The following is a 14912-nucleotide window of genomic DNA, read 5'->3' on the forward strand; positions in this document are numbered from 1 at the left end:
TAGAAACGTGCATATCTAACAATTCAGTTTAAATCGCCATGCAATGTCGTTGAATACATTGTAGCATACCAGTTTACATGTTTTTAGACTAGGTATCAACGTCGTTTTCAATACATACATGATATAAGAGACTTTTATCTAGTATTATGTTTAATCTAACAGCTTGTTGTTCATTGTATAAATCAATACTTTTAAACATATTGAAATTGTTTGCAATTTAGGAGCAGCCGCCTTAAAATAAATGCAAATAAACTGTAAATAAAATAAAACTTTACCTATGAATCAAACATTAAATATGTCCACTTGACAAATAACTATAATCAGTATTAGTATTGATTTAACATCAGATCTTTCTGTTATGAAAAATATCGTAAAGTGGGAAAATACCGACATAGAAACCTTTCCAAGGTGAATATCCGTGACAAAAATCTAGAGATTCAGTTCATTGTAGAAGGTACTAAATGTTCTTATTGACAAATTGAAAGCTAATGACCGACTGCAATATTTTTAGTGTATCCATGAGTGAACATGTAAAATCTGGTGTTCACGTGTGACTGAAAATATTTTGATCATAATAAACGAAACAAGTGATAGTATGTCTTTGTTATTTATCAAGAAATGTACCCTTTTTATAGTTCCATAACGGTTATATTTCATAATAATATTTCAATAATTCACTGCAAGGTAAACGTGTGATAAATGTAAACATTATACCTCATATTCACGCTCAATACAAATTTCCCCTTAGTTAATAAAGGAATTGTCTATAGCAAAACCTTGTTTTAACACTATTCAAACACGATTGTCGGGTGTAATAATTTCACTAGGGCGCATCCCGCGTGCAGTTATTTCGTACGACGTATAACAGTCAGAGTGAATAAATATTGTTAAAACACGGTTTTGCTTTAAATTAGTTCGATTCTAATATATGACAGAATGTATGGCCAAATGATAGGTCGTCACGCTCTTTGTTTATACACGCCAGGAACGGAAATTGTAATATGTCTTGCGGAAAAGTTCCATTAGGTTTCAAATTATAGCGAATTATTCTGCACAGTGAATAATCAACTCAGTGTGAGTGTAAATTATTTGAGACAGTTGTGCCATGTGACATTTTATTTTAAATATTATTTAAGTGAAACAATTGATAAAATATGAAAACGCTATTTCTTGAAGCATACTTCGTGCTAAATATCCCGTCGACATGATGTCAACATAATATCGTTGTGACGATTTAAGCATTGCCTAGACATTTTAGAAACTTGAATAATGTATCATTTTCCCTAGTGATTTAATACTAGAATCTCATGCGCAAAATTATTTTTTGTTGTTGTTTTTCTACGCATGTGAAATGTGCTATAAAATTTTTTCGGTCTTTCTGCGCATGTAATATTTCTTTTCATATATCCCATCGGATAATATGGTAAATTCGCATCAAGAACAGTAAAGAGTAAATAAAGTTAAAGACTGCTACGATCAAAGTTGACGAGGCGTTTATACATGTATATATTAAAGGATTAAATTATTGTGTCTTTTTCTAGTTTTCATGCAGGTGTAAACCCTGTCGGTATTTTTTGTTTCATTTTAAATGATTTTGTTATCCGTGTGAGAAATTCGAAACAACTTTTAATCAAATTTTGAATCAAAATTGTGATCATCGCATAGCAAATAATTTTAGATGTGTCTGTTTAAAGATGCAACTCTTTATACATTAAACAGTGCCTGTTCAGGGGTATCTTTGTACTTATATGTAATTTTTACATCGTTCTTTATGCATAGAACAATAGAACATTTTTAAATATTCAAACTGATTGATTGAATTAATGATTATCGTTGAAATAAAATCTGAAACATTTCTGTCAATTCACTTTTCGAATATTAAGTTCTGAAATCTGGCTTGTATACGTTTTCGATATCACTTAATCTCCTGAATCAGGAAAAAAACATGCTGTAAGCTGAATACCAATTTGCGTCACAATGATATTTGAGTGTATCCAAGCTGCTATTGTATATGAGGGCATTATTGCTTTCAAGTGCCCATACTTAATAACCAAAATGAACGAGGCTTTTAAATCCACTAAGCATTTAAGATTTTACCTGACTCTGAACATTAACCTTTTGGTTAGAGTTTATATCAAAATCTATCACACTTCCAAAGCTAGATTCACTGCCCTGAATTAGTTTACATATCAATGATCTGGTATTTTGCATAGCGAAAACTGATTCATTTTTCTCTAAAAGAAATTTAAACTGAACAACTACTCTCGTTTTTCTCATATTCTAAAATCTACTGACTCAATAGACATAATAGAGAAGACCGGAATCTTGTTATCGTATGAATTGCATACCGCCTATATGTATATCATTGTCGCAATAATGCGAAATAAATAAATAAATAAACAAATAAATAAATATAACGACGTTGTAATTACTACTAAATGTATGTAAATATTAAACACGAGCCATAGCCGTATCTTTTGTGAGCCAAGCCCTCGCTTTAGAGCAAATCTATGCATGTAATCAACTTCCGTAACCTTTAAAATATAAACCGATATTGTACTAGTCTGACATCTTGACATTGTTTCATTTTACCGATGTAATAATATACACACATTACTTGTAGAACTTGCTCAACAATCGACCTAAAATAGATAAATATAAATTATTCCTAATGCAGGCAATATTATTCTTACTTTACACAGTTTATCTAAACACGGTAAGCTCTTTAATGTCCGTATTAGCGTCCCTGGTTTTGATGACTGCGGACGTGGGCATTTCGAAAAGTACACAGGGAATGTGTTAAACAGATGTGATGTGATCTATACACAGATTTTATTCAAATGATTAATAAGAATCAAAATACTATTCTTGCTGAGCTCGACTGCGCCCTCATGAAATTATTACGCCTGACGCATCGTGCATAATTAGTTGTTAAAAGACTCTTTTGCTATAAATTATTTCTTACGTCTAATTGCTCAGTTCTTGCATCTCTAAATTCTGAACCATTGTTAATCAGGCAAAGAAATTACAAACTGAATTCCAATTCCGATTTCATTCAAATATGAAGTATTAATACCAGAGCGCTTAATCAAAAACCGGACATCTTTTTCTACGATCTCCAAAAGAGACCAAGTTTGTTATCAAGAATTAGTCGCCTTATTTGAGATTTTGCAATTCATTTCGATAGACATGTTTTAAGAACTGCTGTTTGGTAAATTGATGTGTACAATAAGTCTGACAAGAAATTTATACAATGTCATAACAAAGTTTCATGATTATAACTTATATATGATAAGGCATAACAAGAAGAATGATATTAATGTATCATGGTTACCTTAACTTATTTACGTACCCCGGTGATATTTCGAAATAAATTGCACACCATTGCTACTTTCTAAGAGCAATACTTTCACAACAAGAAAAGAAAAACAACGTTATACAATATAAAAATAGTTAGCACACCTTATCACAATTATGTAGTGAGTTCCACTTTGCCAGTGAGAAATATTTAGTCATTTAAAATATTTGGGTTTGTGTTACCTTCAGTTAAACGAATATTTAAGTTTGTGTTGATAAGATGCTTTTAATCTATATTCTGCAATTTCTGACTGTTGAAACGCTTTGGTTTTATTGCCAATGATCATACAAATTTCGCCGATTTTGCAATGTGTCTATCTTAGATCATTTAACGATTTGATCTAAGCTTTTTTCATAAAATTTTATTTTAATTAAAGCCACTAAGTAAATTTCATTGAATATTTAGTTTTCATGTGACTCAAAACATTTGATATATCTAGTGAAATATGCAAGACGTTTTGGATTAAGCGGGTTTTGACGGTTACAATATGCAGGGCTACGACAGGTCGGCTTTGCTGTTGTTGTTATATATTTTCATCTTTTTTGAAATATATAAAATTTTATGTATTGTAATAAACTTAGTAAAACATGAACAAATAATATATACTAAAAGTCGGCGATATTTAACCAATTCAATTACTATTCCCACCATATTAATTATTTATAATAATGTGAAATATGCCACCTAAAAGATGTATTGAACTATATATCTATAAGTCTTACAGGGATTTATCTCACAAAAGCTTCTTTGCACTCGGGCTATACCTATGGTGAAAGTGAAACAACAACATTATTATCTACATTTACTATCTTTGGCGTATTTACGAAATATTGTCTCTAATATCAGTATTAGCGTTGCAAAAAATCACTTTGCATATAATTCTTTGACTAAAACAAAGTTTTTAATAAATATTCTATATGTATAATGAGATTTATTCTCTGTAATCAAGTAATGACTCCAGGCCGATCCTTCAATTTATGTCGGTCTTTTGTCTATACTTATTTAGATATTCGTTTCTGAGCTGTAAACAAATATAGTCATTGTAAGCCTCTTTTGATATTTAGCAAATATTTTCTCAAAGAATGAATTAATATACTTATTTATTTTCTTTGATCATAATTATATATTATAACTTAGCAGGCATTCTCTTAAATCAAATTATCTTTTCACGAGTGCTTTAGCGCTGGCTACATTATCAATAGACTTACATTGTCATTTCACCATAGGCATTTACAAACTAAATTAAGCCACACCCGAGCCCGTTAGCCCCAGCAAATGTAAAAAGAGCTTAATTCTATAATGACCGGCGTATAACCCTCGGTTCTCTTTATATAGACTAAAGCTATGGTCGTTTAGTTATTTATACTTTTTTTGATGTTCTACACTATTAACCATACATGGATTCTGGTGTTTTACTAATAACTAAAATCATCATTCATTGGTTTATTAAATTATATTCAACAAAAGATGGTGAATTAAATTTATTGGGAACATCTTATTAAAGGCATAGTTGTATGTAATTTCTTAAGTAACGTGATATATACCCTGTACGGCAATGGTCCAGAGTGAGCCCCTACATAATTAAGTAACGTGATATATACCCTGTACGGCAATTGTCCAGAGTGAGCCCCCTACATAATTAAGTAACGTGATATATACCCTGTACGGCAATGATCCAGAGTGAGCCCCCTACATAATTAAGTAACGTGATATATACCCTGTACGGCAATGATCCAGAGTGAGCCACGTACATAATTAAGTAACGTGATATATACCCTGTACGGCAATGATCCAGAGTGAGACACGTAATTAAGTAACGTGATATATACCCTGTACGGCAATGATCCAGAGTGACCCACGTACACAAGTAACGTGATATATACCCTGTACGGCAATGATCCAGAGTGAGCCCCGTACATTAATGGAAGAAAATACCCGCTTTCATAGCATTACAAATTCTGTTGAGATAAGTGATCTGTAATAAACGTTATTTTCCAGTAAGGATAAGTTTGCTCAAATATGAAGAGCCTTAACTAATGTTTTAATTTGAAAATTTTATGTTACATGTCTTTTACTGAACTTTTTAGGACCATATGTTAGACATTGTTAAATTTATTATGTTCGCTAAATAAAGTTATAATAATATAATAATAACAACAATAATAATAATTGTTATTATCACTATTGCTATCATTATTATTGTTATCGTTGTAAAGAAAAAAATGAGACCGGTTGTTATACAACAAAAGGTATCACTCGCCTATTTAAAAAAAATTATTTCAAATGTTATAGTCGCTTACGTATAGTTGTACGTTTATAGCAAATCTCTGGCAACTGCGTCAGAGAGTCGACTTAGAGAATTGTACTAGCACCCAAGCGACCCGGGTTTGAATTCGGCCACAGGCAGTTGGGATTTTTCGTCATAAAAATGCTATGCTCCATGATTTGTTAATCAAAAAATGTTGTGAGACTATGAAATTTAAAAATAAAAGGTTTACTCTCGGCATTTGAGTCTTTAAATGATGTTACTGCCAAAAGTCTTAAACGTTGAGAGAGTCACTAACTCAAAATGTCTTGTAAAAAGATTAATGAAACATTACTGTTATATTAAGGAGATAACGTGCATAATATTCTATATATGAACTGCCTTTCTTTTAATCATAAATGTTTACTTAGAAAGAATAGAAACCAACAGTTAGACATTCTTTACATCGTTACTAGATTTTCTATATACATATGCAAATAATGCTAAATCGAGTTTTTTTCTTGTCTAATGAACGCAAGTCTTTCATTTATACGATGGGCGGCTTTGCTTGCTTTTAAAAGCTTTAATTCAATTTGTTTTGTTTTGTTGCTATAGTAATATAGACCTGTCCATTTGTTATCACTAGGATACGCTTTTGATGTCAACTAACGGATGGCTAATATAAATTACTCTCAGAATGCGTGTCATTGTCGCCAAAGATGTGGCTAATAAACAATCGCCACTTCTTAATTCTGACAATTCTTTTAGTACAGCCATATAGCTGTACTAATATCAATGCAGATGTGCAATTTTGCGGATTTGAACAAACATGCTCTGGAAACAGAACTGACGTACAACGGAGGAAAGATTCTTGCTGCCGACCTTGTGAATGTGCGGATGTGTGCCTAGAGAAAGGCACATGTTGCCCTGACAAAATTGGACTCAACAGATCTGCTGATGTCGTACAGCAACAATGTATACAAGCAGCGTATATGCCAGAAGGAATCCAGAAAGACGACCCAGCCTTCTTCGCTCGAACTCATTGCCCCGCGGATTTCAAAGATTTGGCCATCAAGGAAAAGTGCGAAAGAGTCGAACTGGAGTCGTTAGAAGATATAATGCTCGTGTCTTCTGAAGACGGGTCTATCGTCTACAAGAATAAGTTTTGTGGACTTTGCCATGGTGAAGAAAATACAGAAGCTTGGAAAATGGAAGTACCTGCGCTTGTAAGTGAAAAATGCAACAAAATACTATTTATGCAGAATATGACTGTAGAGTCGGTGGGGGCACGTATACTCGAACATTGCTCAATAAATTTTAAACCACCAAGTAACGCTGATTTGCAGAGTGTGGTATGCTTTGACGAAAGGAAGACTATCAACCAGTGCAACCGAACAGGAAACTGGGATGTTTATGACGAAAAGTTGGAGAATCTCTGCTTGAATGCAGGTTCGTGAAAATTGGCAATATTGGCTTATATTAATGCTACTTTTAAGTTTGAAGTGTCAGATCTGCAAGACAAGAGCTAGTTAGATATGAAGTTAAGCCAGCACATCTTTTCATAAATCAAAATACATAGGTTGGGCTCTTGTATGCAAATGCATCGTCATGAATAAAGCAGATGCCCCGTAAACCAGTTTGTACGATATTTTCTGATTTAAAAACCAGACCTAAGTGAAACGTTTCGGTAAAAGATCTGCCGCATACACTGGAATTAAATGAAAAAGTGTATTGAACCATTTTGCTATTTTGATGGCTTTCTATGTTTTCCTTCTAATTTCCTAATCCACTGACTGTTTTCTCCTGAACGGAGGAGCTGCACATAGTGCATCTTTTTAGTTTTTTTAGAAGATTTTTTTACAACATTGAACCCTTTTTATTCTTTTATTTGCGCTTTGACAAAAGATGAGGTACTCACCTTGAACCCACTTTTGGTTTGATGAACATTTACCGATGAAATCACTTAGGCAATTATTTGGAAATCTGTATACATGGAGTCTTCTTTTACAATGGATGTTAAAACTTTAAGTGATAGTTGTTGACACGAACAAAAATTAATTGACACATTTCATTTGATTTAGGAAAATCTTAATTAATAACAGGAACAGTATCTTTATTCTGTTGTATACTGCCGAGTTGAAAATTCTTGGCGTTTGATAGAATCTGTGTTGTTTGGGTTTTATCCATGAAACTGCACATAGTACTTAACGGTGTGAATAAATACTAGCAGTTTACACCAATTAATAAATGTCGAATAACATTGAAAATCAGTGTTTGATAAAAGAAGCGTAAAATAGGTAACTAAACACATTTCAGTGGGAAAAGAATCATATCACGCAACCGGAACTGAACTGAATTTATCAATTCATGAAAAAGACCACGATATGGGTGGAAATATATATTTCTCCTTCTACCCATGATTCCCAGTGGTCCAAAGGGTAGTGCGTATGCTTCAAATAGAGGAGATCGGGATTCAAATCCCAATTGACATGTTTTTCCCTTTTTAACCATTTTTAAACTTTTGTCATAAAATATGTTACTTTAACCGGTGTTTTTGTTTCTATGGTTTTTTTATTTGTGTGTGTGTGTGTGCGTGTGTGCGTGTTTGTGCGTGCTTGCCTATGTGCGTGTGTGTGTGTGTGTGTGTGTGTGTGTGTGTTAATGTTTTAATGACTTAGATACTTAAATAACAATGTTCTGTCTGTGAATTTTGAATAAAAAATGTTGGGGTCCAGACTCAAATGTTTGGAGAAGCATTATGTTACTCTCTAATTCACAGTCTTTCAAATATATTGAAACTATCTAAAAATCTAAAAGAATCACTGAACAGAATAGGAAAAAAACATTTACCTATAAAATTGACAAGTGAACTTGCGATATTCAGGAATTTCAGCCAACTTTGTCTTTTTCCTGTGTAAATATATTCGGATCAATATTTGAGGGCAGAAATTTGGCCCTATTTCTCCTTAAAAAAATTATGACAGACACAGTTAAAAATTCGTAACAAACTAATATTGCATTCAGTAATATTTTTGATTATCATTTATGCAAGTATCTGGTAATAAAACATAATTTCCTATATATAAAACATTGCGCTACCACCACTTCTTTCTTATCGTGCACTGTTGAGTTTTCAAGGCAGTTCTGCCCTTTAGGTAGCATTTTTACATTAATAAAACAAAGTTAGATAATATCTGTACAGTTTTCTGACGTTCCAAAGCAACAGAAGTAAGGAAAGGTTCTTGATATTTATGCTTTTTAGCTTTTGCTCTTTTCTACACATCTCATGCTATATTTCCCCGCAATAAAACTATACACATATTGAACATGTGTATTGAAATTCTGCATACATAGCTATTCAAAATGACAAATGAGGAATATAATATAAAATTACAATATTGCACGGTTACTTATATATTCGAAAATGAATTCATATGTTTGCACAGATACACAGTTACGTATGCATCATGATATGAGCCGTGCCATTGGAAAACCAACATAGTGGCTTTGCGACCGGCATGGATCCAGACCAGCCTGCGCATCCGCGCAGTCTGGTCAGGATCCATGATGTTCGCTAACAGTTTCTCTAATTGCAATAGGCTTTGAAAGCGAACAGCATGGATCCTGACCAGACTGCGCGGATGCGCAGGCTGGTCTGGATCCATACTGGTCGCAAAGCCACTATGTTGGTTTTCCCATGGCGCGGCTCAATTATGGTCAAGCAAAGTATGATTTACGGTCTCTGACCTACAATAGTGTTTCTGTTTGTGTTAGTGGAATACACACTATTGCCTAACGGTTTAATTGTATTATATTTTATTCTTTTACAATCATTCTACTACAAGTCGGCCGGCTTGGTGTTTAATAACGTGCATTGTTACCTATGTAACATGAAGACAAATCTTGTTCCTGAGAGCTGCAGCCAAGACATAACTAGAAGGTTCACAAATGGAGGTCTCTTCACCCTTATCAACCAAAACAGATGGACAGCTTCCCATGATTGGAACAAGGAAGGAAAGAAGAAATGCATGACTCACCAAATACTTGACCCGTTCTTTGTAAGTTTTTCTTTGTGTTGACGATGCCAAGCTTAAATAAAGATATATTTTCCTAATATTAAAATTCAGTTTCTGGTATTCAGATGGGTTTATCAGTTGCGGATTCACAGCGTCACAACGTCTAATTTTTTACTTTACGACGAAGAAGCTGAGTAAGAAATTTAACATCATATATATTTATTTATCATATATTAAAGAGCCTTGTCGTCATGCTCAACTTCCATGTAAACATTGAAGAAATAATACATGGCATTGGGGTTTATATGCAAGACTATGGACTATGCAGCGAGATTCACTTCGGTCCAAATTGCAGACCACTCAATAAACTGCATTCTGGTTAGAAAATTAATGTATCATCTTTAATACAATATATCCAATACAGATCGAATGTTATCAGATTTATGAAAGAGTAATATTAATGTCTTTAATGATATGATGTTACAATGTGGTACGATGTCGTTGAAAACTGCACCCATAACAATCACGTTTCGGGTTATATATAACGGCTAAGTTAATTAATCATATTTTTATTGACCGGATGGCGTAACAACGAATATATATGGATATATGCAAATAATATTACTACATGTATATTTACAGAGCCGCTGTAGGACATTGTACTGCCCAATGTTTTCCCTCCCATTAAATGGTCAGTGTGTACCCTTTATGGATTATGACCTAAGTTATAGACTCGTTGTGAGACTAGTTCTGTATGAGCGTGTAAACAAATCGGAATCCGTCAAGAAGGAGCTGATGTCACAGCATCTCGCCATTCAGAGAAAACTTGGCTTTGGACAATGCGATTTGTGCAGCGTTTTTATGTATCTTGAAAAGGATTTTGATGAGACTCGTCTACAGGAGATTTATGTAAGCTTCTACTTTAAGGTGACAAACAGATGTAATACAGAACGTATGTGGTCCAAACTAATCGCGATTGAAAAAGCTTCGTCGTTTATCAGTATTGCACTCAATAAGAAAATGGAACGACTTGAGGTATTTTGGTTCAATGAAATAATATGGAGATCAGACCGCTACGAGATAATATTAGCAATCGGTTCACCCGCCTTTTGTCCGACACTCCAACAAGAAGGCGAGTTATTCTGTCCTAAAGTAAAATTAACGACAATGGAGTATGAATCCGTACTGGAAAAGCACACCAACGCAAAAGAACTTTTGTTTGCACCAAACAAAGAAGATATGAACGGTACAATTTTCGTCTGCTGCGATGATTATATCCTGAAGCAGAGCGCAAGAGGAGTTCAGATGCATGTCTCAAGCGCACTGAGTGTGATGGCAATATTCTTTGGAACTCTATTCATTCATTTCAGCTTATAAAACAAATGAATACATACCCTTATGAAACTTGCTATTTATTGTGTATTCAATTTTCGTATACAAATAGGCAAAACAGCGCTATTTAAGATTTCATTCGTAACTTATTGTTTTGAAATACAGAACGAAACTTATGTTGAGATCATTTTTGCTTTTACAGAATAAATTCTAACTGAAGAATTTTGAATATTAATGACTTACTTACAAATTTTTTCGTTAACACCAGCATACATTTACATCGTTTACACTGAATACTTTGAGAAAATTGAAAAGAAAATATCTATTTATATACTTTTTTAGACTAATGTAGGCAACACAAGCTTATTCCAGAATAAGATGCTGAAGCTAAGACGAAATGACAAACTATAGTTACGCTGTTATATATTTTCTTATCAATATGTATATTGAAAATGTAATTCACAGCACAATTATTTTAGATATTCTTAACTAAAAGTAATTGTAATATCAAAACAACGTTGCGAATTAAAACGCACATGTATTAAAATGTGTGCCAACAGGACGTGATCTCTTTTTAAACACTTGTTAGTATCCCTTTCTGCTGGTTTGGTGTCAAATCGACAAAAGTTTGGTCATATGACAATCTTTACGGCTCCTGGTGGTAAAAGAAGAGCACATGAGCATCTTAGGGCATTGTTTCAGGCATTGGCGGGCGTTTGGGTAGGTGAGGGGCAAGTGTTTAGAAGTGTCACATTAACAACTCGACCACGAAGACCCCATTACTTTGGTGTTAGAAGACCCATTACAAACGATAAGAACAACAACATTATGCTAGCACAACCAATCGTTAGTAAAACCATTGATATACATACCGAACAAATGTTTTATTCTGACAATGAACATGTATATTATTTATGTTTATAGCTACAATATCTGATATGGCCTTGAAATATAAGTTACGCAACTGTGAACATATCTTTGATTGACAAAACCTCAAAATCAAGTGGGTCAGGTTACAGGTCTTCATTCTCAAAATATTGCGCGGAAAACGCTTTTTCTACTAACAAACACTGACTTTGATCTCACTATTTCCGTATCAATATGCCTGGGGTCATCTACTTCAATTTGTCCGACAAATTAAAGGATCATAGGTCAAGAGGAGATCTAAGAAAATGAGCAGAAGCGTTTAACCTGAACATTTAAACCCCTAACCTGAACGTCTATGTGAATTTTTCACTATCATCAATAGGCCTGGGGTCATCTACTGCAATTTGCCCGACAAATTAAAGGATCATAGGTTGGAGCGGTGGTCTAGTGGATAAGGTGTCAGCCGCGTGAGTTCGAGCCCCACTGGGGTAACGACTATCACTTCTCATATGACACCAGTACTGGTTTTTCCAGGAAGCGGACTCGAGAGTGGTTAAAATAAACTTGAAGCTTTTATCACAATCGAGCTAAAACAAATTAGTATAAACTAAAACTAAACTATTGTTACTACTTATGAATCACGTATCTACTTCTACTAAGAATATATCATACATTTAGCCATTCTCAAGATATTAAGCGTATACTGTCTTTGTATTTACAGTAAATGTGACATTGACTTTCAAAATCAATAGGAGGCATCCATTGTCCAGCCCATAAGCTATTTGCATATTGTGACAGATTGGTCGAACAGGGAATAGAACCTATTTAAACAATACAACACTCGATACAATATTTACAAGTTTATTTACAAGAATGAATATTTACAAATGAAAAGAAAAAAAAACATATTAATAAAGAAAGAGAAAACAATTAATGATGAGGCATTTCCTATCATAGAGTTCACAGTTACAGATGTTTCAGTCCGAGATCTCTTATAAAGTTTCCACAGTGACGTTACAGATGTTTCAGTCTCCAATAAACTAGCACGTAAAAGAATTACGCTACTCAAATACTGTCTCATCCAACCGCGAAGAAGTTTACCCCATTGTGGCTCCCCATAACCGGTGTTTGTATCACAGAGCCATCTCAGTCGGGTACATTAATCAACAGCCTGGCGGTTAAGGCACAACCATGGGACTAAGATTCTCAGCTCTGGGTCATCACATCAAGCACAAACTGCTAAGTTGGTTACACCATATTTCTGCCAGTGATACAACAAAGTATAAGTGCTATTAAGTTCATGCGTCACGTGAACACAATACGTCAGTTAGTATTTCTATCAATTCTCTAGTTAATAACTTACTGGACTAACTTAAGTTAAAATGTGATAATGATGTGAGAAGATAATGATGACAAATCATACAAGTACAAATTCCTTTTATAGACAAGAGAATAATTAACTGCAGCTATTATTCACAACAAATTAACGAAATGCAATAGCAAGTAGGTAGGGACGATAGCTCTCTATTATTGACTACCATGCAAGAAACGGACAACTTGATGGTTATGCACCATGCAATATCTTTAAATAGCAATAGAATACTGAAAATACGGCACCATACTAGTCAAATCATATATTTATACAGAATAATAACGTACATGGAAAAATACAATGCAGTACCGGCGTTCCATAGGGTACAATGAAACATTTGACAAATACGGTTTATGTGAAAAGCACTTCCTAAACATTACGTTACACAACTTTCGTATAAATTTGACACCTAATACAAGTATAACATTGTAGATTCCCCTCTCGAAATAAAAAAATTACAAAAGTCAGAAAAAGTTATTAAAATAGCCTGACAACTCGAAACCAGCTTGCAGAAAAGTAAACCATTTTACAAAATTCTTTAGAATAAAACAAAAAATTACAAAACGATATCAAAATTCAAAAATAATACAGAAACTAACAAATAAACTTCTTACCTCGATCGAGCAAAAACAATTTCTGCAAAAAATAGTCTAGAGTGACATTCTGTGAGTCGATAATGTGGTGAGCGCTATGTATATCTAGACTGTTCATATGTATGTTTTTGTCCCGCCAAATATTGATTTTGCACGTGAATCACGACAGAGCCGTGAAATTGACTATTCACCCACGAAAGTACAATTTAAGGCCCGTTACATGGGTTTAGAGAATAAAAACATAAATTGCTGAAATTTCAAAATTAATAACTTCCTTATTACTGAACCGAATTGAATGAAATTTACAAAGATATCTTAGTTATCAAATACAGAGAATCATGCACGGGATTCTAAACGTGAAATCTGACATTTACCCCAATATCTCAAAAATGTACAGAAAAATGATGCAATAACATGTCTTTCTACTATAGATACCGTATGCCAGTTTGCGACATCCATTATTTTTCAGGATCATATGTAAACGCGGTCTTTGTTGAGCGGAGACGAAATTGCTGAATGGACAGGCGGATGGACTGGTTGCTGACAAGCACCAACAAATAATACGCTCCTATGAGCGTATGAAATGTAGACTAGAGATGCTTTTGAGAAAAGCGCATGTCTCCCACAACTGCCCCTATGAAAAATGTTAGTTTCTCTAGATGTTTTAGACGAGTGGATCCAATTAGATGGTCTAAATGAGTGGATCCAATCAGTAATTCAAGGGCCATAAATCAAAAGTGCCTGGGCGGATTTGGCTAGTTATTGAACTTGGGTAAGGTCTTATGGCCAAACACATTTTGTTCAAGTTTGGTGAAGATCGGATGAGAAATGTTCGACTAAGAGAGCGGACAAGAGTAACCAGACGGATTTTTTCGTAATTCAAGGGCCGTAACTCTGAAATGCCTGGACCGATTTGGCTAGTTATCGAACTTGGCCGAGGTCTCATAGTCAAACACATTTTGTTTAAGTTTAGTGAAGATCGGATGAGAAATGTTCGACTTAGAGTGCGGACAAGAGTAAAAAGGCTGATTTTTCGATAATTCAAGGGCCGTAACTCCAAAATGCCTGGACTGATTTGGCTAGTTATCGAACCTGGCCGAGGTCTCATGGTCAAACACATTTTGTTCAA

The 14912-nt window shown here is 34.1% G+C and overlaps 1 protein-coding gene across 1 annotated transcript; it reads left to right on the plus strand.

Moving 5' to 3' along the window:
• The first annotated feature begins 9356 nt into the window (after nt 1-9356).
• Nucleotides 9357-11513, plus strand: LOC123541030 (uncharacterized). Its single transcript, XM_053527502.1, has 2 exons — nt 9357-9661; nt 10262-11513. The coding sequence occupies exons 1-2, from the start codon at nt 9494-9496 to the stop codon at nt 10994-10996; spliced, it is 903 nt and encodes a 300-aa protein (XP_053383477.1). The 5' UTR covers nt 9357-9493; the 3' UTR covers nt 10997-11513.
• The last annotated feature ends 3399 nt before the right edge of the window (nt 11514-14912 follow it).

The sequence above is a fragment of the Mercenaria mercenaria genome, chromosome 16, assembly GCF_021730395.1.
Source record: "Mercenaria mercenaria strain notata chromosome 16, MADL_Memer_1, whole genome shotgun sequence".
In the NCBI taxonomy this organism is placed as follows: domain Eukaryota; kingdom Metazoa; phylum Mollusca; class Bivalvia; order Venerida; family Veneridae; genus Mercenaria; species Mercenaria mercenaria.